This window comes from Rhopalosiphum padi, chromosome 1, assembly GCF_020882245.1.
Source record: "Rhopalosiphum padi isolate XX-2018 chromosome 1, ASM2088224v1, whole genome shotgun sequence".
In the NCBI taxonomy this organism is placed as follows: domain Eukaryota; kingdom Metazoa; phylum Arthropoda; class Insecta; order Hemiptera; family Aphididae; genus Rhopalosiphum; species Rhopalosiphum padi.
Window position 1 is genome coordinate 86,562,330 of NC_083597.1, and position 26,854 is coordinate 86,589,183.

Consider the following 26,854-nt stretch of genomic DNA (forward strand, 5'->3'; position numbering starts at 1 on the left):
GCATAAAGGACTATTCGGTATAGGACTCGTCATTTTCGTGGTATAGTTATTATCATACATACTAGATATTATACAGTTCTCGACAGGATAATAATGTATTTGTAACACGCGAATCGGCTGCGGCTGCGGCTAAATCGTTTCAGACATTTTAAATTCCAATTCGAGTTTTTTAACGACGTGCCAACTGCTGCCGATAAATCGGGTCGTTATATAACTATATTTATATATGTATATATAATACATTATATTATTACCGTATATACTGTGGAAACGCCTACACGCGCATAATATAACTACATCATATTATACAGTGTTTATACGGCAACGAGTCGATCCTGTATCGCGACGAAATCATCTTTCATGTTGTGCGCCGCGGTCGCGAACCGCGACCTTTTGTATCGGATTATCGTCGTCGTATAATGTGTATTGCGCGGCCTGTGGACGTGCTATAGAAACGGCCAAAGCATCATCATATACCCAAGCCCGCGGGATATTATATATAGAAATAGGAGGAAAGATATGAGAGGAAAAAAACCGACGAGGATGCTGTGGTGGACTATATGTCTGCGCGGTGTATATATTATATATATACGTATATGGTGTGTATTGTATACATAATTTGGTTGGCTAATAAAGTTGTGAAAAAAAAACAAAAACCCGAAAAGCAAAAAATTACGCCTTATTAAACCGATCTCTCATCCGTGTATATGTGCGACCTCGGCAACCGAGCATGACCTCTCTTCTCGGCCGGCCCGGTGTCGAGACCTATGATCCGCCGCGGCGTGGTATACCGTAATATAAGTCGTAGGTATACAATAATATACGCCTGTGTATGGGATGCGGATGGAAAGAGTAAACAATCGCGCGGTCTGCGAGCCGGGTAAAAGAACCGATGTTTTTTTTTTCGGGGAGTTGCGCGTCCCAGATAACGAAATTTTTATTTTATCAACATTTTTTCTCGGTCATTCGCCGCGTTCCATGGTTTCGGACACGCCAGCAAACCGCTGTTATAATATTATTTTAACACCGATAAATGATGTTATATTGCGGTGTATTAATGGAAAATATTTCAGGAAAACGTCGGCAATACACTGGTTCATTATGAATTTTGTGCATGACGCCCGCATAAAATGCGTAAGTCCCTGTCGTCGAAATCAAATTTCCGATCGAAATTTTAAAATTTGCTGACCGTGAATCCCACACATGTATTACATAACTGCAGTGGCGATTTGACAAAAAGTATTGATGCTATAAATATTACGTGTTATACATATTATTACCATTAGTATAGCATATGATATTTTATAAATGTTAAACGAGTTCAAAACTTAATACATTGTACGGTCATAGTTTCTTATTATCAAGACGTAATCGTATAAACATTCCACAAATTTGAACGTCTTATTGAAATTGTAACAATTGTATTATAGTGCATATACAGTGATTTATTTAAAAAAATTAAATCGTGCGGATAGCTATTTTAATATTGTAATATTATAACAGTAAAAATATATATTCACCGGATACTTAAAACTTACAATCGAACGCATGAATCACGATTCTTTATAATATTATACACATTGTATTCATTTTCGAGTATAAATTAGTATTATTATATTAATAGTTTATTTATATTTATCATAATTTTATTAAAAAAAACCGTTTTTATTGTTTTAAATTATTTATTGGCCGTCAACACGTTTTTTATGGACTACAATTCGGTCACACGATTTCGTAAACAATACCAAAGTTGAATATTTAAATGGTTTGTCATATTGTGGGTATTATAAAACTATTTTTCTGTTCATATAATATAATATATTAATAAAACAAATACATCTACTTAAATATTGTATTATGCAAAATTGTCTGCTTGTTAGTTCGCTTGATTACGATTCCTAGACCAAACCGCACAACACATTATTATGAAATGTTCTGTTAAAACCACAGGTAGATATGTTTGATTTGTATAATATCCTTGATGAACTGCATTACCATAATATTAGATATCACAAAATGGTTTGTCAAGCTATATCCAAATTTCAAATGACCTAAATTGTCACATATCTAAACTCTCGTGTACGTTTAAATCACATTTTGTATAATTCCACATTCATACGTTTATATATTTGTTTGAGTTCACAGACTGTACGGTATCATACAGATCCTCGTAAAACTCAGCCACATCTGAATCACAAAGAAAGATTTCATAATAATATAATATTATATAATTATTGTTGTCTTGATTTGAATTCAAAGAAGTTTTTCAATAGTTAGTTTTTAAAGTATTTGCATTATTCTGGTTAATTTATTCTCATTTCTTCCACTATTTTCCTTATGCGTACTATGACTTCAGTTATTTATTTAATCGCTAATATTATTATTAATATTGGGCGTATTTTTTTGTGATACCTAATATATATTAATATATTATAGTAAAATCTCGTATATATTGTGCCTATAGTGGAGTTATTTTGTTATGTTTGCGTGTGTTTGTTGCAGTCTTTCTATTATTGGATTTGTCCATTTTATAATAAATTAACTATTTTAACATTTCATTATCAACATATTATTTCTACTATACGTACGCTGCAGTTATCGTGCAGTTTCCAGACGGGTCAGTGAAAAATTTAAATTGAATTTCTTTTTGTCGCCGTCTTCGAATTACGTCTTATACTGTACACAATAATAAATAATAATACACCCGCCATTTTTTCAATTTAAAATTGTTTTTTTCCTATTATTATCTTCTTCTTTATATTTTTTTATTTACAAATTGAATTTAATATTGGTTTCGTTACAAACTCTTTTTGTGGTGTATGGGTGTTATGTCACAAACATCATGAACGCGTAATATGTTACTTGGACGCATGTAAAAGCAAAGTATATACCTTCTTTAGTGTAAACTCCACCAGAAAAAAATCGTATAAAAATATAAAATTAATAAATATTTTAAGAAAAAAAACATAATATTCATAATAGTAAAATATCCTACAATCCTACATTAAATAATAATTAGGCGTAATATGCCAAAATATAATATAAAACTTAAAACTAAAAAGTTAGTTAAAATTATTAAATTACTTTGTATATAATATTATTAAAAATAATAATAATACATTTTCCAAACTAATTAAATATATGTTTAATGTCATATTATTATTATAACTATTTATAGCGTTATTTTTATTTTTTATTCTCTACTTCTCTATATTATTTTAATTTTAATTTTGAGTTTATTTTATTAAGATATAGGTATTATTAAGTTTTATACCTACATAAGTTTTGATTTGAAATTCGATAAGGCATTAGTAAAAAAATGTACATTTCGGTCTCTTTTGTAAAATTAATTTTTATATGACTAATGAAATTATTTATAAGCATTTGTAGTTCTATTTATATCTGCAGTTTCATCAACCTACAAATAAGGGAGGAACGCTGCATCATTGCTATTATAATTTTCAACAAGGTAATCGGGAAACTTAACTAATTTTATGGTTGGTCGGCATGATAAGATCATTTTTAAATATAAATTAATTAATCAATTTATTCGAAGCAATTAATAAATACCAATTTCAGTAATTTCTACGTAAGTCATCGCAACGAATGTCGATGTAGTTAATGTGGAAATTGGCGAGGCCTTAACTCTGATGATGAAGTTTTCTTACACCCATTATAGGTAAGAAAACTAGCGGAGTTTACATTAGATCTTTTCATCTCCTTTTTATCAAATCAGTATTCCGACGGAATTAACCGATCATAATATTATACTGAAGTGAAGGAATTTTTAGAAACCGCAAATATGGACGACCACTGTATATTTAACGCAATACATAATATGTAAAATATAATGCGTGTATAACTGAAGTATACCGTAGTACAGAATGTTCAGTTTAAACGAAGATATGATAACATTTTCAAGGTAATAAGTAATAACATTAATAACTAATAGCTACGATCAATGAATATGAAATGTGAATCGTGAACCACTCTGGCGATGTCGAACATATAAATATACAGAATGGTTCACCGCAAGAATGCGCACCCACATTTTTTCATAAATAATAATAATAATAGTGAATTTATTCAAAATCTGATTTTTGGAATCTTTATAGTATACCTGAAAATCATGATATAATACCTAAAATAATAACTATTTTTGTCGTAAATAATGGCTTTCTTACATTGTTTTACTGATAAATCGTGCTCAGAATATGCACTTTAGTTTTGTATAAGTTTATAGTATAAACTTCATACTGTCTTGGACATATCTGGTCAGTGGTCATATATCATCACTCCGATAATTAATCTTTTGTTTTGTGTTGAGATCATAATTTTTTTAATATACATTTATTTTAGTATTTTTTTGTTTATTTCGTTCGCAAAATGTTTTATTATTTTATAAAGAAATTATCGATAGATATTTAAATTAAATTATTTCAATAATACATTTCAAACGTAGCTCCTGAAAAATTACTAATAAATTATGTTATAACTGTTAACCTGTCGGCCTGTGCGTGCGCTTAACCATCGATACGCATTACGTATATTATATCATATTAAACATGTTCTACACGATATATTTCACTCTCGGTCAGTATATAGAGCTATGTCGAGAAAATCTGAAACGATTGTTTACTAATTACGAAACACCGTGTTATATAGCGAGTAATCGCATAGACTAAAATTCGGTAACCGATCTCTGAAAGAAACAGGAAAGTAATACTTTTACCGAGCTTTTACCTACAATCGACGTAAAGCGTACGTAAAAAAAATAAAATAAAAAAGTCACAAAACTCGAGATAAAAATAATATCAAAAAAAAAAAAACTGTTGCGTCGTCCTGGGTTACCTCGGCCATATGGTAAAAACTCCGCGTGCCGCCCGTCACGTCACACACACACACACACACACACACACACACACACACACACAGACACACACACACACACACACACACACGTTAAATATTATGCAGGCGCGCGTCGACACGATTCTGTCATAATTATTATCGTTATCGTCGTCGTCGTCTCGTTCGTCGTGTGTCGCTCTCCTCGCGTGACCAGCGCGCGCGCGCGCCCGTTCGCGATTGTAGCAATAGTCTTATCATTATTTATTATAATAATATACAATATACATACTATATTATAACATATTCTGTTGTTCGGTCGAACCCACCACTTCGAGCAGGACTACTTGAATATACTATTATAGTATTATTTTAATACGCGGTAACATACTTTAATAATTTAATAACGTAATTTCATGTGTCAATGTATATGATGTATACATAACGTCTTTACTTAATTATTATACTACATATGTGTAGACAATGCGATATCTGCAGACTCGATAAAAACACATCCGAATCGGATACCACCGCTGACCCCGCTATCATATGGAACAAATTCAATCTCGATATGTGAGAAAATCTCAATTCTCCCCTTGTATATAGCTAATCCCGAACACAATAATTGAGTTATTTTTTTTTTTTTTTAAATAAAAAATGTATGTTTAAAAGACTTCAAAATTTAAATATATTTTTACCTAAACAAATTTTAATTAATATTTTTGAATAATGAATTTTTATACTTAAAATTAAATTAAGGTACCAACCGTTAATTATACGCGTTGTACTTCTTATATCACTCATAAATATTCCCATTTATCCTCCCCCCTAAACGGGCTTCAAATCCGCTCTTCGACTATTATTTCCAGTTTATTGTTTACATTACCGGGCCTATCCTTATTCAAATAAGTCGTTAATATTTAATAATGTAACTATAATTGCTGCGGAACTTATGTAAAAGATCAATACAAAAATCAACAAATATTTACAATAACAATATTTTAGGCACAATTTTGGAAGTTCCTGCGTTAGATTTATTTTCCAAATATACTTTAACGTATTGGATAGGCACTAAAGTAATTTCTCTTCGCTTGTTCGACAATACACATTATACACCTCTATTTAATGTAATTACTGATTTATAAATCATGCGGTACCTAAACCATATGTATAGTATATTATCAGTGATAATTTATCACAATACTATGTGCGTGTATTTACAAGGTCGTAATAAGGAGAAAGAAGGGCAAAGAGGACAAGTGCACTAGGTCATCAAATTAAACGATACATTTATAGTTTTTGTTATTAATTTAATTCAAAAAATATATACCTATCTTAAGCATCTCATGACAAAAGAATTGAATAAAACCACCAATGTTATATTTCTAAAAAAACGTATGTCCCATTCATTCCAAGCATGTTAATTAATTACTATTTTGTGATTAGTGAACGAAAAACTATATGCTCTAGCAATATTATGTATTTAAAATTAAGTTTGAGAAGTAAAAATTGGAAAATTAGAAAGTGTGGATGTGTAGTTACTAAATTTTGAAAATTCTAATATTTATATAAATGTTATAACTCATAACATAAATCGTTGTTTTTATTATTATTAAATATTTTTACAATACGAATACGAATACCTATTTAATATAATAGTACATCTATTTTATACATTGTTAAAATAATAAATTATTTTTAGTTAAATTTTTAAAAAAACTTATTTAACCAAATTATTTATTTATTTATTGTATACGTATTTATTAATATTAATATTACTGTTTATCTACGAATTATAATATTGAAAGTATAAAGATGATTAAACATCAGTAATAATTATTAGCTTGACACTGCGTACTTAGATGTACTTATTACACATACAATAATGTAAATACTATGAACATAACCACGGTCATAGACTTTTATAGTCCTAATACAGAGGTAGCGGAGAACGAACCAATTATGACCAAGAAGGCAGAATGTAAGGGTCAATAGATTAATTTAAAAAAGAATGATTTTTTTTATTAATTAGTAATTCAAGGGTTGAATATAGTGTTTCATAAATATTTCTGTGAATAGGTCAATGTCGCGATTATTTTCAAAATAAAATCTCATATTTTTTTTACAATCCAATAATAGTACATCATTTATCTCAATATAATATCATATTATTTGGTTTAAAAAAATGATTTTGTTTTGGTAGATTTTATTAGTTTGAAAACAAAACCAATATCAAATGTGTAATCATGAATGATGAGTTTTGTTTCTATTATGAATAGTAAAAAATACGACAATCATAATTTTTATTATGTACGCAATCACGTAATAATTATAGGTACTCTTGAATTGTTTATACAAAAATATACCAATATAAATTACGTACTTAGTAATTATTATTAAGCAATATATATTTTATAGTCTGGAAAACATTGTTTTATTATTATTATTCCTTCTATAGGTACTTAAAACACTTATAACGTATTAAATCAATAAATTTAGTTATTTTGGTTATTAAATTTAAAAAAATATATACATATATATATAATATATATACCTAATATTCTAGTAAAAGGAATAATAAAATCAATTAAAAGTTTATTTATTTATTTTTAGATAAAAACTAGTATTTCCAACTTGCAGCAGTCAAAGCAATGATATAATATAAACATTCGCGATTACATCTTTTTTTTTAAATAATATCTTGCAGGGGTGCCTATACATATTATATAAAACTATAGAAGTATTGATTACGCTCATACAGGTGACGGATACTATTGAAATATTATGTAAAAAAAATAATAGTAAAAATAAAAATAATAATACAGTACACCTCCAACTTATACACACAATATTTATTACGTATATTTTGTATTGGACATTGGTCATTGATAGTTAGTTTAAGGCATCGATTGGCAATCATACAATAACGGACATCATACAGTGTATACATAGAACTCATGCGAATTATGATATTATTTGTATTTTGTACATTATTTTAATATTTATAATGGATACCTTTCGCCGGTGAGAAATTTTTACCGTATCGACCGGTTTCGTTGTTGCGTCTTAATCAACGGACTCTTATTATTAGATTATCGCCGCTTCGGTAGGCTCGTTGTGCGATTAACGAGCGTGTCGCGCAGCAAACGTACATACTACATAATATAATGGTAATAATGTAATAATAATAAAATAATAAGTACGTCTATCTATACGGCCTACGCGTGGTGCGACTTTTTACAATCACATACACATATATAGTAATATAATAACGGGGCGCTTGAAATAAAAAATAAAATAACACGTTTAAATCTGTGTATAAATAGGAACGATCGCGTGTTGATCGACTATGTATTTTATTATGATAAACTTTGTGTGTGTGTTTAGGTGCTAAAAGCGACCGTGACCTACGTCAACCACGTATTTTCAGAAATAGTGTTGCTTATCATCGGAATTGATGGAAGACCTGAGTCAGATTAAATAAGAAGTGCCGTTCGTTCATATCCCGTGACCCATACATAATATAATATTAGTAATATTACATGTAGATTATAGGCATCTATATATAAATATATTATATGCACTTTAAACATGTTGATGTACGTAAAAACGTTTGTAGCGCAGAAAAAGTACCCTCACTATTATGTCGTAATGTAAAGAATAATACAAAAATCTACAAGCCCATCCCTACTGTAAATTAATTTAAGTTTTTAAAAGTTTTAACTGTACCTAATTGCTACAAATAAAAACTATTCCACTATGGAAAGACTATGACAAAGTCACAATATTACTGCCATTTATTGGTATAACGTATAATATAATTATTATTTATTAATTTTATGAGGACGATAAACCCAGATGTGTTGTCTTCATCATACAAATGCATCCAATACACAGCAAATCTGTGTTCGGTAGAATTCATTTTGAGTAACTTTATTTAAATATAAGGGTGAATTGATCTATATAATTAAATTTAAAGGTAAAGAGTATATACTCTAAGACATCTCGTCTAGAACTTTTAAAATAAGATTTAACTTACAACTATATATAAAATATTAAACGCTCGTTATTCACCTTAAAATTAAAATATAGGGCCAAGATAATATTATTATACTTAAATTAAGTCCAATTTACTATAGTACTAATATTAAAACATTAAATGGATATTCTGAGACAAAAATTGACTATATTGTACTTTTATTAGACGAAGACCAACACATCAAGATGTAGCGTTAATAAATTATATTTTCAATATTTATAAAGATGTTGTAACCATCAGACTATCAGAATTCAGAGGGATGTTTTAAGTGTTTTAACATTCCTCGCTTCTAAATTGTATTTATGAACTAAAAATATATTTGTTATATATTTCACATAATATCTACAAAATACGTTGTCATATTTGATATTATTTATTAATATGAAGATTGATAACTACAAATTATTACAATTGCGTGTAAAGATCCTCACAAATTATATTTTAAAACAAAATACAAAAATTAAAACCACCCCGTTAAAAATCCTGATTACATGCCTGTTAATAACGATATTTTTCTCAATAATAAAATATTCGTTAAAAGATAAAATATAAAACTATCTTTTTTCCAAAATATATATTTGAATTATTAGGTTATGATTTAATTTCCTTTCTTCGTACATTGATACATCATCGTAATTCTCGTGATCAAATAACATAAAATTATATTATTGTCCGTGATCTTAAATATTTATATATATATATACATGTACATCGAGGCCATTATGTATAACGCTGTATATGATTTATGTGAATGTATTTTAAATACTAAAGTTCAAACACCATGACTGATGTCATGATATATATATATATATAGACTATAAACGTACTGCGATATATTTTTAGGTACATTTGTACACTGCAGCTACAGCCCTTGTATATTATATTGTACACGAGTTGAATCGAATTAAAGTAATTACGGCAAATTAGTACATTCAGATCGCGATATTTATAGACGCATATACCCAATAATTATTATTTGAAATAATTAATAATAATATACAGAGTTTCGATCATTTATGTTTTTACGCAATATATAATCCAGTTTGGTATCAATTGTTTTACCGCTGGAAAATCTTAATTCGACCTAAGCTGTTCCTAACTAATTTAATCTGTAGTGACTTCAAGGCGACTCAAAAATGAACAATACAATGCGTGTTTTAAAGCGTGACTTTATCCAAGGGCGGCCTTAGAAGTAAAAAAGTACACATGTACGAAAATATATACACTCTGTCTACCCCAGTTATAATTTTTACCCATACATTATACGATTTTATGTATACTATTTTATTATGGTAAACAATAATTAAAATCGGAACCGCATTACGATTGTTTGGAAACAAAACAAAATTAGCGAATTGTTATTAGACTTATCATTTAATCTATTATTTTTCTGTGGGCGTTTTTCGAAAACTCGTAGATATAGATATGCAAATCGGAGTCAATTCGTACAATTTTTTTTTTTTTATATCTCCACAAAACCTTATAGCACAATGTATTACAGGGGCGCAAGTATATAGATGTTATTATAACGTTATAAATTATTATATAATAACGAAGGTCGTAAATAATACGGTTATTATTACAGTTTATACCTATTATTTATATTATGTTATGGGTGCCTATGTGTATATAATTTTTTCTATTGACGATTTTCTTACTTATTGTATCACTTTTTCATTATTATCTGCAATATAGGTATTTGGTTTGTTTAATTCTAATATAAGCTATTTCCCATAGGTACAATAGCGATCGAATAAAACCAATTTTAATCCGCACCACACGAATATATTGTAAGTGCCTATTTTATTAGGTATACACACATTGGTATTTTTTTCTATGTTATAAATATTATTAAAAACGATAATCGATATTTTGGAGACACCCACTACGCGTTACGTAAATCAAGGCTCGTGTTTACACAACTAATAACACACGAACAACAAAAAAAAAAACAATATAATTCTTCTGCGCCCGCAAAATATATAACTTATATATTTATTATTTATTATTATATACGAACTGACAATACAATATATATATATATATATAATATAATATCCATTTGGACTCATGATATACCTATACCTATATATGCGTATGTGTACGCATGTATAGTAATAATGGCATTTTCACGCCATTCCTGTCCGTATTATCATCCGTTTTATTTTATTATTATTTTTTTTTAAATATTTTTATTCAACTCGTATTTAGCGTAAAAGATATCTCTGTATAGCTATAATAACATAATATAACACGATACGGGTCGAACCGGCTGTCGTACACACGTAGTAGGCTGTAGTAATAGTAATAAAAAGAATAATCCGAACACGTATACAGTATAATGTGACAGAGTGTGCATATGTGTGTTATTAAAACGCAATTTTTTTTCACTGTGTCAAAATATAATCTGCTTTCTATTGTTTGTTCTACGGAGCTGCGGCGGACGATAATCGCACTTACACGCGACTGGAATCACGCCCAGACCGCCGCCGCCGTTGAAACCCATATATATGCGACGTGTAGGTACTATATATACTACGGCATACGTATATATACAATAGGTATTATAGGTAGGTATACTTTTGCCAACGCCATATAGTGACACCTGCAACAATATACCTATGTCGTATAATACATACATTTAGTGGACCTACCTATACAATATAAATGTAAGCTCTCGCTCGTGATGCGGCTCTCAAAATTTGACGTGATTTCGGTCAGCGCAGCTAATTGACTGTCGCACAAAACGCACACGCGCGTTCTTTAATTCATAAATATATTTATTATTATTGTATTGATATACGAATATGTGTGTCGATGAATTTTATCACCGTTTCGATATTGCAGCAGGCATAAGTAAATTGTAAATGATATATGCCGGCCATCATACCCACCCACATGACGATAAAATGTATGCTGCATTGGACGCAAATTAGGCAAAGGTATATAAAATTATTTTGGTTTTTTTTTTTTTTTTTTATATACTAACGATAAATATATAATAAGGTCGAATCACAGTGATAAATGATAATGTAATATTTTGTGAAATTTATCAATAATTATAGATACCTACGTAAGATGCAAATCAAACTAAAACTCCATTTACTGTATATATAGATACTTTTATATTATATATTAATATTATCCTCAACTCGTGCTGAACGAATAATATTATTTACATCGCTCAATATGCTATAATAATGTGTCACCATTAAATATATTTATGGCGATGACAAATTTTTTCAAATAAGATTAAACGGTTATTATTTATTTTCTCTTTATTAAATAAGTATTATTATACCTGTGTGTAGGTGCTATATTATAAAATCGTTTTGGTCTTTAAAAAACTATCCATTTAAACTATATAGATAGGTAATTTATTTCATCAATAAATAATGTTGTAATTTTTAAATTGTATACTAGCAATATCACATATGATAGACTTAAAAATAAATGTAGTGCGTAATTAATGGATCATAATATACAACGATAACAGTTTTAGCTGCACCGTAGCAGGTATACCAAACCTATATATACTTATTTAATCTTGTTTGACTGATATATAATAATATATAACTAAGAAAATGCGATCGTTTAAAACCGTTGCAATTTTAATTATAAATTTATTAATTATTATCATCAACTTGCGTAAAAAAACCCATACATATTAGGTCATCAAGTTGTTTATTTAATGAAATAAAAATAAAGGTACCCACTATTAGTACTTACATAATATATCTAGTATATATAATATATATAATAAATATTATGTACCTAACTATATTTAACAATCAGTGATGCCGACGCAGATGAAAGAAAAAATATTAATTTTTAAATGTAAATTTTAATTCAAAAAACAATTTTAATAAAATTCATATTTTTCATAGATATACGAACAAGGTATACGTTAGGTATACGTACAAAATCTATATAGTCTATTATATATTGGCCATATAATTGATGTCCATCGTTACATTATTATGAAACCAGAGTTGTAGGTAGGTTATATTCTGCGATTTCAATGTGTACAGTATACATACATAATATATATATATATATATATATATATATATATATATATATACGTACACGTACGCAGACAGACAAAATGACCGCATCACTTTCTCCGGGAAGTCAAAACAATTATAATCCTTAGTGTGTAACGTTTGTTCAAACATCGGCATAAACCAGAATATAATAATATATAAACTAGATTTACCAACCCACATTTTTTTAAGCAAATTTGAGCAATATATCTCAAATATATCAAATTAAGAATGCAACTCTAATGCAAAATAATATATTATATTTAAATTATGTAGATACGTTTTCATTGGCTGTTATACGTTTTGGTATTATAATTTTATTTGTTTAATTAATACAATATAATATGCATCCATTTAACTATCGTATAAGCTTTTTGTTATTTAATGTAATAGACATATATAACAAATCGTTGACAAAAAAATGACAGCAATTCTTCTGTGATATATATATATATATTATACGTAATATTGAGTCAAAATTTGAAATACGTAATAAAGTCTGACGTGAGTGAATGAGTGATGTCTATATAATATTATATATTTTAATATTTAATGTCTGTGTTCAAGCAGTGATAATATGACCAAATCGTTACATAACAGCAAAATATTAATAAGTACACTATAATAATATAATGTACACTTAGTATTCTTCTTGTAATGAATGGTATGAAAAAGCAATAAAAAAACTGTAAGTATTTCATAATTTTAAGTTAGCACTGCAATGCAAAATATTATTACTCCTTTTGAGTCGATCGAAGCGTGCTTACAACTCTGCTGCAGCTGGAGGCGAAAATACTACCTATACTTATATAGCATAATATTATAAGCTCGAGGCCTAGAATTCAATTTTTTTTAATCGACATTTAAAAACGACCAAATTCGTAAATAGTTTTATTCACTTCGCTATTAATGTCTCATCAATGGCGTAACTAAGAAGAACCTGCAGCTAGCGTTCTTTTTTCCTCTCCCATAGAATATTTTAACCCCTTATACGTTTTTACTTTTTGTCCATCCAAGTTAAAAATCTAAATTATTGCATAAAAATAAAAACTTGTCATGTGTTCAATGTATAAAAAAATAATAATGCTATAATATATTAATATTGAGTGTGTACGAGTAAACCTGTTTGAAAAAAATCAAAACACACTACATATCATAAAGATATGACCCAAAACAGATTCAGTGATCTGGCTATACTAAATATAAAAAGAGAATTATATCTTGTAATAAGGTAATCATCGACAATGATAGTTTATAAGTATTTACATCTAAATATAAGTGTATAAAATAATAGTTGTAAAATATAATATTATAGTATTAATAGTTATTTTAATGTTTACATTTTATTTTTTAAATGCAATGAGAACAGACACTTTTACCCTGAAGTGGTTTGAGTTTTACAACTAAGACTCCCCGTAACTACTAAAATCTAGTGATTCTATTGATGGTGTATGAACTTATTCTTAACTTTGGTTTTTGAGGACTCTATCTCCAAACTGTTTAATCCTATATAGTTACATCCGCGTACCCATAAGACCGGGATCTGTAACCTGTAATTTATGTGTATTGTCGAAATCCTAGTTGCGTGGCGTGCAGATCTGTCGAGGCCAAATATTTACGAATAGTCTGGTTTTATTCCTGTATACATATTTTGTACATAGTAATGCATAACATGAACAAATTTTAATTCGCAAGTAAAATGTGGATATTGCACGATTAAGCCTAACAAAATACAATTTTTCGAAAATCCTAACCATATAGACACTTATACGCAGTTTCACGAAGTTTGAGAAATTGTAAACACTATACGGCGCCGTAAATATAGGCCAAGTATCATCGAAACTAAATTTCACACGATCATGATCCATTTTTAGGCAAAAAGATCATCATTGCGCGTCAAAGTTGAGTGATCAGTGGAATTTCAGAGTTGACCCACGAGGCGCATCATCGCGTTCATTTATATAATATTATATGATATACACAGTGCACGCAATGACGCGATGAACTTGAAATTTTTCAGAGGCTATAATTTAATATTTCTCACCTACCCGCGAAAAATCCAATAAAGGCATTTACTGTTATATTTTCAACTCTACCTGTTGTAGTAAATACTAAAACACGAGTTAGTACTAAATTACGTATATTACCCATTAACTGATAGTCAATACAACCATCCCTTAAAGAGCTCAGGTTGGCGAACATTCAATTACTGCAGATACCCCCTTCGTCACGCCACTAATTATATACTTATAATTTAGTCTCCGTTTAAGTATACAATAATATATACGTATAATATTCCGTTCCGTGTCATCGCCCGAGTGAACCAATCAAAAAATTGTGTCCGTAAAAATCTTTGTGTATATGCGAGAATACACTGCAATAACACATCTCGACATCACAACTACAGTTCCCACGGTGAAAGTTGATCTCTGTCCGTTTTGATGCTTTGGGCGACCTCACACATTTCACGCCGCAATACGGTCGTAAAAACGACGTCGTACGCGCGTATTATTATTACTGTTATTATTCGCAACGTTTTATAATCTGTTCGTTTAATACTATATTAAATGTATATTTGCTTTGGCGGCATCTCTCCGTCATTCGACAACAACAGTCATTGAAAATCATAGCTTGAAATGAAAAGTGTAACGAATATTGTAATGCATTGGAGAGCCACCTCTGCTTAGCAATAATCGCCAACTGTTTAAATGTTCGTCCGCCTGCACCGTCATATTCGTAAAACGTAAAATTATATTATAATTTATAATTATACCGTATGCGAACAAAGTACGTTTTACTATGTTACAGATTTCAAGCAGTTGGATAAAAATTAGAAGGGAGACGCAAAAGTATAAATAAAAATATGTAGACCTTAGTATTTAAATGTATTAATGTCTAATGATTATAGGATATAATAATTATAGCAATATACATAAATATTTTTTTTTTTTTTTTAAGAAGACTAATGATTTATGACATTTTTAAGAATCATATTTTTAAATACTTAGATTTTGTGTGTAACTTAAGGAATTTCTTGTAGCAATACAAACTTATTTTTCCTCTGCAAAAGATTGTCGAACTATTTTTTATATGCAATATCTTTTTCTGCAAGAAACAGAGATATTCTACCTATGAATGTCATAATAATATAACACATTGAGTATTTTTTTTTTCAAATAAATTATTATGTCAATTCATATCTTTATGAGAAAAAAAATTAATGCTGCCCGCAAGTGTAGTATTAAAAATTAATACTTGACCTTTTTCGAAACCGTAGCAAAGAATTGCGTCTCTAGAACGTTAAATATCGTATTATTAACGTACTATCATTAAACATATTATAATATGGCAGTATATATTGTTATAATACGTGTAAAGTAAAACGCTTCATAATATTTTATAAATAATCTATATAATATAATACGATTTCACAACTTGCGATGCAGACCCTGGACGAAATTATATCATTATTGTTGTTGTTTGCCATCACCGCTATCCATGCGTATACAATGAAAAACTGTTTAATTGAAATTTGTCGGCGTGCGTTGTTTGTTTATTTTATTTTGAAAACGTCTATATACGTATTGGTTACAGGTATACTCCACAACGTGTTCGTATTAATTGGGCGTATAAATTGAAGAAAACTAATGACCATGGCCAAAATACGGACAATGTCCAGAATTTTATTTTGACCTTACGAGTCGTTAGAGATGATTTGTTTTTAATACGAATTTTATGGAGTATAAATTTACCAAAAAAAAAATGAGTTAAAAATTACAACTCATAGGCCATTGTAAATAGGGTAAAATAATTAATCAACTGTTGGTGATATCTCAATGCTACGAAAATCGTTAATAAAGTTATACGTTATACCAGACATCAAATTATTAATTTATAATATAAATGTTATACTACATTTTGGACTAAACATATATTTTCAATGTGTATTAAATAATTGAATACGATTGGTGAGTTTCATTCATAAATACTCAATTAGTATCGGTAAATATTTAGTTAAATTCTTTTACATGGATATATAATATGGTTAATTTTAACTGTATTCATTTAAAAATAGATTATTTTACAGTAGCTATACATAAGCTTTGACATTATCATATCATTATACTATAACTTCTGTACTATAGATACAAATATATTATATAAAAGAAGATCTAAAAATCTTGACACGATTTAACATTTTCGATGAAGCATCATATACCTACGTCATTACACTTTTAATCGTCGGCGTATTTATTTTACTAAACATCCGGAGGCTGCGTTAGACCGGATTTATACAGAGTTGTATACATCGCTACCTGTTCGGCGTGTATATCATTATAATTATGACAATAATAATAATTATCATTTGTTTGAAGATTATTATAATGCATTTGCACTAATGCACGAGGAGGTATGTTAATGTTTGTTTGTATACCCGTTGTGTATACGAACGCGATTACGACTTACGTTTAGGTGTGTTCGCATTAAAACATAATTATAACATTTGTAATACAATTGTGAATGGACTATACAGGTACGAGAAATACGAGTGGATCTAATTGAATTGGCGCGTACGATGTACGGATGAGCCCGGGGCTCGGATGAAAGTCTAAACGTCAAAAACTGCAAAACAAGTACGGTGGGCGTAATGCTTTTAATATCTCGAGTTTGTTTCGATATAGCAGCAGTAATACATACTATAATATCGTGTTTTATATAGGCATAGCAGGTGAACATTTAAAATATATTAGAAATCACTACGTGGACGTGGTTAATATGTATTTTTAATCGTTTTTACAAAATGGCAACCACGAACGTTTTTATATCGTTACACACTTACACGTATACCCATATTATCTTTAAACGCACGAGAATATCGGTTTTTAGATTTATTGTGATTTGTGAACCCGAAAATCCCAATTTATTGTTGTGACGCAATTTCACATGTAGCCGACATGGTTCATTAAATTATTAACAGATAAAAAACAAAATATATAATATAGTTTATTGCAGAAAACGAAAACGTATTAAACAATTTAAGAAATATAGCTCATCATCTCCATCGATGTCTCTCATAAATTAAATGTTTGCATATTTAACATAACCCAAAAACGTTAAATGAAAATATAATTTTGTGAAATGAAATAATATTTAGTATGTTGATTGCATTGTGAAAGCTATGATTTATGATAAAAAAAAATCATCAAATCTCTTTAGTTTTCACATACGTACATGGTATATATTATATTAACACAGACCCCGCAAATTTCATCATGTTAATATTAACAACTCTAATAGTATACCATAATAACCGTCGTATGTATATTAAAGTGTATACGGACTGTGCAATTCGATGTACAAGCATTCATTTTAATTTCAAAATATATAAATAATGTGTGGGGCCATTTATCATCTTGCACGTACTCGACATATTATCCATAATTATGTGTAAAAATTAAAACATATCAAATGTGATACCAATTTCGATTGGGCAACAGAAACTGAAAGAAGGGGGCGTATAATATATAAATTCTATTCATGCACACTTTAAGCTTGTAATGAATAACTAAATTTGAACAAAACTCATTTACAAAACAAAATTATTAATATGTACCTACTCGGTTTTGAGCTTTTACTATTAGTATGTTTTCTCAGTGTTTGCAGTGTTTTATTAAAAACTATAGGAAATTTAAAAGAATGACCAACTCTATTCTCATATTCTGTCACAAATCTAGAAAATAACTAGGTGAAACTTGTAGAGCGCTTTTATTGTACTTAAAACTCACTTCAGTAAAAAGTAAAATCACATGACTATAACTAATTTCTAAATACTTGATAAGTTTATATCAAATGTTCATTATTTAATAAACTTCAAAAATCTAAAAATAAATATTTTAATAGAAAATCTCATTAAAGAAAAAAAAACGGTTCTTTATAATACAAAAAAAGTCGTTGCTCAAATTAAAAAAAAACGACTCGTCAAAATTCTGGTAAAAATGCACAGAGAATAAACGTATAATTTATGCTTCATTCTTAGAATTTAGAAATCATAACATCCCGGAAATAAGAATAATTTATTCATTAAAGTATTAAACTCATTATAGGAACCTGGTCAATTTTTCAAACAGGTTAAACACAAGACATTCAAAATGCTGTACATTGAATAACTGAGATTTTATTTACCGATGTTTTTCTGTACATTATCTTAATATGTGAATATGTTTCTGAAAAAACATCCTATAGTGTCGACCATTTCTATATAGTATATTGTATGCCCGACTATTGCACTAACATAATATACATATAATATATAAGTATATACCCAAAGTAATGTAAAATACCAGACTGTCAGAAATCATATTCTGCATTTGATACGAAATTTTAGGCTTAAAAAACGTTTACCGTTAAATCGTATTTTTCTATGGGAATATTAATTTCACAACTCTAATATTATATTATTATTAGGATCGGGATGCAACCTATCTATAAAACAATAATATTATTTATATCTCGCGACAGAACAATGGACAGGTGTCCGGGAGATCTCAAGATCAACACGTTTGATTTTTTTTTCGGATTCGCGTTCACGTGCCAAAGAATTGTTAGATTATAAGCTATACTTGTATTATATATGTTTACCCGGTTAGTATACATACATATTCGCGCACAAGGTTTTTCATGGCATTTTTTTTTTGCGTTTCGTACCTCCACGAAATTCGCCCGCCGCCGAACAACCGGTTTCGCTCTGACTTCTTTTATTCGATTTTTCTCTTTCTTTCGATAATATATTTTTATGTAAGCGGATCTGGGCGATTCCTGCCTGCCCATAAACGATCAAACGCGGTACACGCGAGTCTAAGAAATATTATACAACGACAACAACAGAAGTCAAATCGCGTAAAGCAAAACCTATATCGCATGTGCATTCTAACCCTTTCAAACCTTGGGGTATTAAGTTGCTACTTTGATTTCGAAACCCGCAGAAAAATCGTTAAGAAACGTAGTTTATGCTGCTTACTCGTATAATATGTATATTATTATACTATTGTATATACCTACGCTAGTGTGATGAAACAGAGATTGCGCTACGTGATTCTGCAGCGGGTAATGTGTATACCGGATACCAGGTATGATGTGTAACATTATTTCATCCCGATTATTGGTAAAAGATTTTTGTACAATTGCGTTGGTAATATTTATACTTATTTGATATTTTAAATTCACAACATACATTATACATTTAAATCGATATAAAATATGCAAAAACGATACACTTTTAATTATATTTTGATCATTGAGATAAATTCATACTAATAAGTGTATAATAATTCAATTAATTATTATATGTTTATCGAATTTTGAATACAATTGAACGATTTTTTGGGACACCGAGATATTATAACGATAAAAACTTGTTTTAGAAAGAAATTATACAATCCACTTTTGAATAATGTAAAAAATTTGTTTTACTGAAAATAATTTAAGACTTATATAATTATATTATAACTTTATAATATTATATAGATACTTGTAAAAAAATAAAAACCTAAAAAGTTATTAAATAAATATATATAGTAGTTATATCATTTATTATTTGTGAACATTTTTCAAAAAAACAATAACAGTTTATTAATTTTCTTAAAAATTTCTGGAAAGTGAATTAAACCTACAGTGAAAAAATAACAAATGTCACACTCTAACCACATGAGTTATAACTTATAGGTACATAATATTATATTTTTAAACTAGTTTAAAGCAACCAATTAATCAAAATATTTTCTAAATTTTTAATATTACTTTTTTATGACATGTTGCGAAGTACAAATATAAATTAGATGTATTTATAATATGCTGTAGTGGGTTATAGCAATTGCATACACATAAGATACATTTTGAACACTAAAAATAAACTGATGTAGATAAATTGGTCACATGTTTACTTATTTATACCAAAATAAACTTTATACGGTCTTAATTACAGTTTTAACTTTATAACATCAGTTAATTTATAGTTATAATACCTATAACAAGTATATAACAAAATATATAATTATTGATTCAAATTTTAATAAAAACTTATAACATATAAAAATATATAATTAATACCACTTTACATTTAGTAAACACTAAATATTTGGTTTGTGCTAATGTGGCAGTATCTCTCACTTTAATGTTTGTTAAAATTTCGATTTATCTTTAATAAAAATAAAAATAAATATATATATATAATATAATATAATATAATATAATATATATATATATTAGATATTTAACAGTACATTTCAACGATGACTACGAATATACGATTCTTGACGTCCTTCCGAGGACATTATTGGAGTGCAATAATGTAATCCATATGCAGTTACATCATTCTATGTAAATTTTGAATGTGAACTCCACTAAACAGGCTATAGTCAAAACAAGTCTAGCTATGTAAGTATAATACATACATATATGTATATAAAATCTACTTTTTGCAGAATAAATGAATGAATGATATTTGACGATATAATAATAATGCGTTACAGACCAAATGTTTGTCAAAACGTCAATGATATTTGTTAATTTAGTGTTGTAAATTTTCCTTCAGTAATTCACTAAATTGATTAACGGTTAGATTAGCATCGCAAGTTACTCATGCACTATCGATTATGAAAAATAAATTTTAAAAAAAGTACAAGAAATTTGTGGAATTTTATCATAATATATCCTTTGCCGATATAGTAGTGTGGTAAGCAAACTCGTATATATCGTATAATATAAGACAATTTAATAATATAATACAATGACAACGAAGAATATTTTTATACTATACATAACAGAACAACCGAGAGAGTTGTTGAAAACGTATAAAATATAAATAGATTTTTTTTGTCCATTTTTTTTTCTTCTCTCCATTCTCATTTTCCCCCATCAGTACGTGACTCGGTTGCGAGTTTTCTAATAGTGAATTGTTTCATATTTTTGTACACTGATTTATTAATATGTCGTATCGACCGCCGCGTATACATGATGTGTGCTGTGTATGATATGCATTTCTACATTTATACTTATACTAAAGCTGTATGTGTGCGTGTGTGTATATGTGTAAATTATCAACAGAAATCCCGATAGTACCACCCCGTCGCACTCACCTGCCAGTAGAAATGTCAGCAACATTGTGATCTCATTGGGCTTGGTGTCGTCGTCCGGATGTCCCTGGAACAATAAATTATTATCCGATTATTATAAATGGTCATACACAATATATATTATTTCGTTGCGTCATTGTGAATTGATATATAACGGAGTGTATACGGTGACGGGATTGAGTTGTCAATGCGTGTCGGTTACGTCCGTACGCACAACAATAAAAAGCTATAAATGATCTTTATTTAATATTTCGCTTTTGATTGATCTGTTTGAAATTGTTTGCAGAAATTTTTTCTCTCTCTTGCGCGCACGTGCACGCCTCTTCTGTCTGTTTTCTATGCTACTCATTTTGTTCTCCTCTTCGTTATTCGTTTACTTACAGACCGAGGAGAATCGGAAAATAACTGCAGTGAAAATATCATAGTTGACAACTTCAGGGAAATTCATTAAATTGTACACATATAATTTTATCACGTTTTTTGTACAGGTAATTTTATTAAGAAAAATTATTACCGACGCAGACATTCACGAAACACAACACTATTATAATATGACTGAAACTAGCACAAATTTGATTTTACCAACTACTTACTATACCTATAATCTATAAACAAGATGGTTAGTTTAGTAAACGTATGGGTCCTTGAAAAAATATTCCTTTTCGAGAAATATTTTTTTATGTAGATAAGTTTTAATTCTTTAAAAAACAACATTTTCAATAATAATTTTATCATTAATTTTTACTTTTTTTGTACAACGTCTCACATTTTTAATTTTATATTCTGGAATATAATATTTTCTGAAAACCTCCTCTGCGCCATTCCGTTAATATTAGTTCATCTAAACTCTAAATACTTATAGAGTGAAAAATAATGAACTTCTCGTTCAATATTTCTATTTATATTTTAAATTATGCATTAAATTATCAGAAAAATATTATGCTTTAGAATATGAAGTTAAGAATATACAATGTCATTAAAAAATTTAAGTAAAATCTTAAAAATCTTCAAACAACGTAAAAAATTTTTTTTAAATATTTCCAAAATGTTAATTCTTATTATATTGAAATTAATAAGTTTTCACTATTAAAATAACTTTGCTGTACATAATTGATTATAGAATTCTATGAAATTATTTTAATACAAACATTCAGGATATTAAATCTAACAATTAACTATAATTGGAGACTGACCATGAGACAGCAAGAATCCTTAGCGTGAGAGAAATCAGAGATAGAACATTATGACCAAAACAGCCGAAAAAAAAAACAAAATAATAAGAAGAACACCCTGAAAGATATAAAATTTCTTGAAATGAATATCGGTCCGTTTCTTATAACATCCTGAATACATTTTTATAGTATACAACATTACGATGTTGACACCCAACAAAATGCCCGATCGTTGAAGTCTCCAGTTTTCGCGTTATAAAAATGTAATTACATAATGTACCAGTATAATATCTTGACATTACCGGAACGATTGTATATAAGCAAAAAGAGTACATATTATACCTATATACATAGAAGTATGCATGTACGGTTATTAAATCAATGAGATTCGATTAACTGCTGCAGACATAGAAGACTGTGTGTAAGTAACATGTATAACTACGTTATTTTCGCGTAGTCCGCGTATCATCGTGACTATATACTATATTATACAATACTATTATTGTATAAACGAATTATATTTTAAATTATTATTATTATTATTTCTATTGTTATTGTTGTTGATCCCGACGCCCGAGTTGAGAAATCCAAATCGTCAACGCCGCGCGTTTGTTCATCGTGCCCGCGGCCTCGGCTAAATGTTAAGTCCTCTGCAGTAGTATAGACACATTTAATACGGATGTAATTAACAGGCGTCGTCAACCACTTATAGAGATATACGTGGCCTATAATATTGCTATAATATTAAATACCGCTGTTATAATATCGGCTGCCGCCGCTCGGAACGCGAAGCGTCTCAAATCGTTAGATTACCGAATACATATACGATTTTACACATGTACACGACTTAACATTGCTACGCGTACATATAATTATATTACATCGTACAGAAATATGTGTCCGCAGATTTTCTCCGGATGACGATATAGGTATAATAGGTAGGTACATGTCGCGACGCGTCCTTCATTGAACTGACAACTGCAGTGGCCCTCAGTTATGTAAAATTATATAAATCGATACGCGATGATAAAAATTACGTATAAATGTATAATACTGCAACACTTTCGGTCGTTTTCGAGCACAAAATTGTATTTTATTTCGATTTCGATCGCTATCCACCCGCGGTGACGTATACGAGTATTTAGAAGATCGCATTACACGCCAATCGTTAGCGCGTATATTTTATGCATATCGCCCTTAATCGTCGCCCCTTACCCCACGATTCGTGATGAAATCATTTGCGGGTATGTAGCCCGATTTCGAACTTGACCTATATGTTTTACCGCGGCCTCACTTTTTTACCAACCCCGGGGCCGGAGGATTCGCCACGGCTTTGATAATATTTTGTCGACGACCAGACAAATAGCACATAGTATATATTATATTATATATATATATATATTTATTATTATATTTTTTTTATATAATATATACCTATACATATATAATATGGTATTACACACGCCGCAGACGGCCGGATCGGTCGTGACCCATTCGGTGTACCAAACGCGGCAGAAGAAAGTTTTCGCTGCGAATCGTCACGTTGATGATTTATGGACAGGTTTTCGCGGAGAATCCTAATTATATGTATCGACCTGTCATGACTCGAACGCGGGCACAACGTGCACCGATCCCCGGCGAGTCCGTGCGGGGTCCACGCCGCGCCGGCAGAAGACTCTAAAGCCCTTATTATAAAATATATTATCGTAATGTCATAATAATTATTATTCATCGTCTGCAACGTGGTAAAAGGCGCACGGGTATAATATGCTCGTAACGTCCCGAACACGCAGGTGGCCAAGATAGTTGCAGTTATTATATTATACGATACGATCACTTTGTGCGAGAAAAACGACGACGCGGTATTATACCTATGCTATTATAGATAATACCGACTGTGTATTACGCAGACAGCTACGCGTATACAATTAGATTCGTTTATAATAAAATAAATACCGCAATGAGTATATTATCATATCGTATACAGTGTGTGTATATAGGTATCTACTATAAAATGATATCGCTGCATCCGGTTTGATCGAAATAACACACTGTCGAAATCCAAATATTTTCAACAATTTTTTCAAATTAAAATATTAAAACACAAACTTTGTAGAGAAATTTTGTAGAGTAAACGATATATCCTGTTGATAAATAAGACAAGTTTTGGTTCAACGGTGTTTAGTTATCGTATTTTTTTTCAATGTGTTAATGGGTATTTTCTTAATCGACCCGGTTACATCTATGCAATTTTTTTTTTTTTTTTCGTATGGCGTATGTAAGTTCGGGAGTAAGCCCGGCGCCTGATTGGCAGAATTTTTAATGGGGCACCCGTAGGTTTCTGCCATGCCCCGGGGTGGGGGGATGGCAGCACTTGTTCTCCGGACACCGTGACTTACCCGGAGAAAAATGCCGCCCAGTGGCCGAGGATCGAACCGGATCCAGCTGCTCCACAGCCGACGAATTAGACCGCTCGGCCACCCCGTCCCCACATCTATGCAATGAGCTGCACTATTCGAGACAAATTAAAAATCGATTAAGTCTATACTTAAGCGTATTGTGAAATCATACAATTCATTTTTATACAAGCAAACTGAAACTCATTTTGTAGCAATTATTTTAATAATATGTTTAAAAGACAAAAGTTGTAGAAAAATGTTAAAAATCGTTAAACCTATAATCTATATAGTCACTGCAAGACAAAAATTTTCTTGTATCAAATTTATTATGTATTGCAACATTTATATCCATACACTCACTTAACTATAAACAATTTAAATTGTTTGTTATTAATTTATAATAATAATATTAGTGACCAGGTTATAGGTATTTATTTTATAATATTTTTAATTACATTTTTATTAAAAATAGATAGGTTACGTACATTGTACAACGTACAATCAATTTAAAAACTAAGGTATAGGTTCAACCACAAATAACTTAAGAATAAAACATATCAAAAATGCATTGGTCACACTCATTCTGGTCTGCAGATTTCAGGTTGTAACCACAGTAGTTATAAGTTGCATTTGTATATATGATATGATAAAAAATTTTAAAAATATCATTTTTGATATACAGAAACTGACACCTACGTATACGATTTTGTTATGTTATACTTCAATTATTATGTCATATACTTTTTAATAATATTACATAGAAATAAAATCGGATATTTGAATACATATTGGTATGTGCAGCAAAAATCCTAATTTTACGGCTATTGTAAACAGTTTTTCAACAAGACCATTGCTATGTCTATATAAGTATAATATTTTACCTAGTTGAATAAATATCCGTGCACACATTCTATTTACAATGTTGTATAACAAATAAATATTAGAAAAATGTAATTATAGAGTTATAAAAAAAATTGTAGAAAATGATTGTGTTATTAATTTGTGTATATTATAAACACATCTTATCTAATAATTTAACTTAAATTAACTTAATAATTATTATACCTTTTCATAATTTGTCATAACTTAAAAACAATTGCACTTAAAAGTTTTAGGTATACAAAGTTATAATTGTATTTTATTACACAAATTTATAAGTTTATTTTTTGTTATTATCAATAAAATGTTTTTTTTTTAATTGAATAATAATTAATTTTTC

The 26,854-nt window shown here is 29.3% G+C and overlaps 1 protein-coding gene across 1 annotated transcript in view; it reads right to left on the minus strand.

The window, feature by feature from the left end:
* Positions 1 to 26,854, minus strand: part of LOC132930743 (uncharacterized) — a 53,868-nt gene that overhangs the window by 17,098 nt on the left and 9,916 nt on the right. The window contains exon 2 of the mRNA XM_060996779.1: positions 22,068 to 22,131. Coding sequence (XP_060852762.1) covers positions 22,068 to 22,092 — 25 coding nt within the window. The 5' untranslated portion in view covers positions 22,093 to 22,131. The remainder of the gene's footprint in view (positions 1 to 22,067; positions 22,132 to 26,854) is intronic.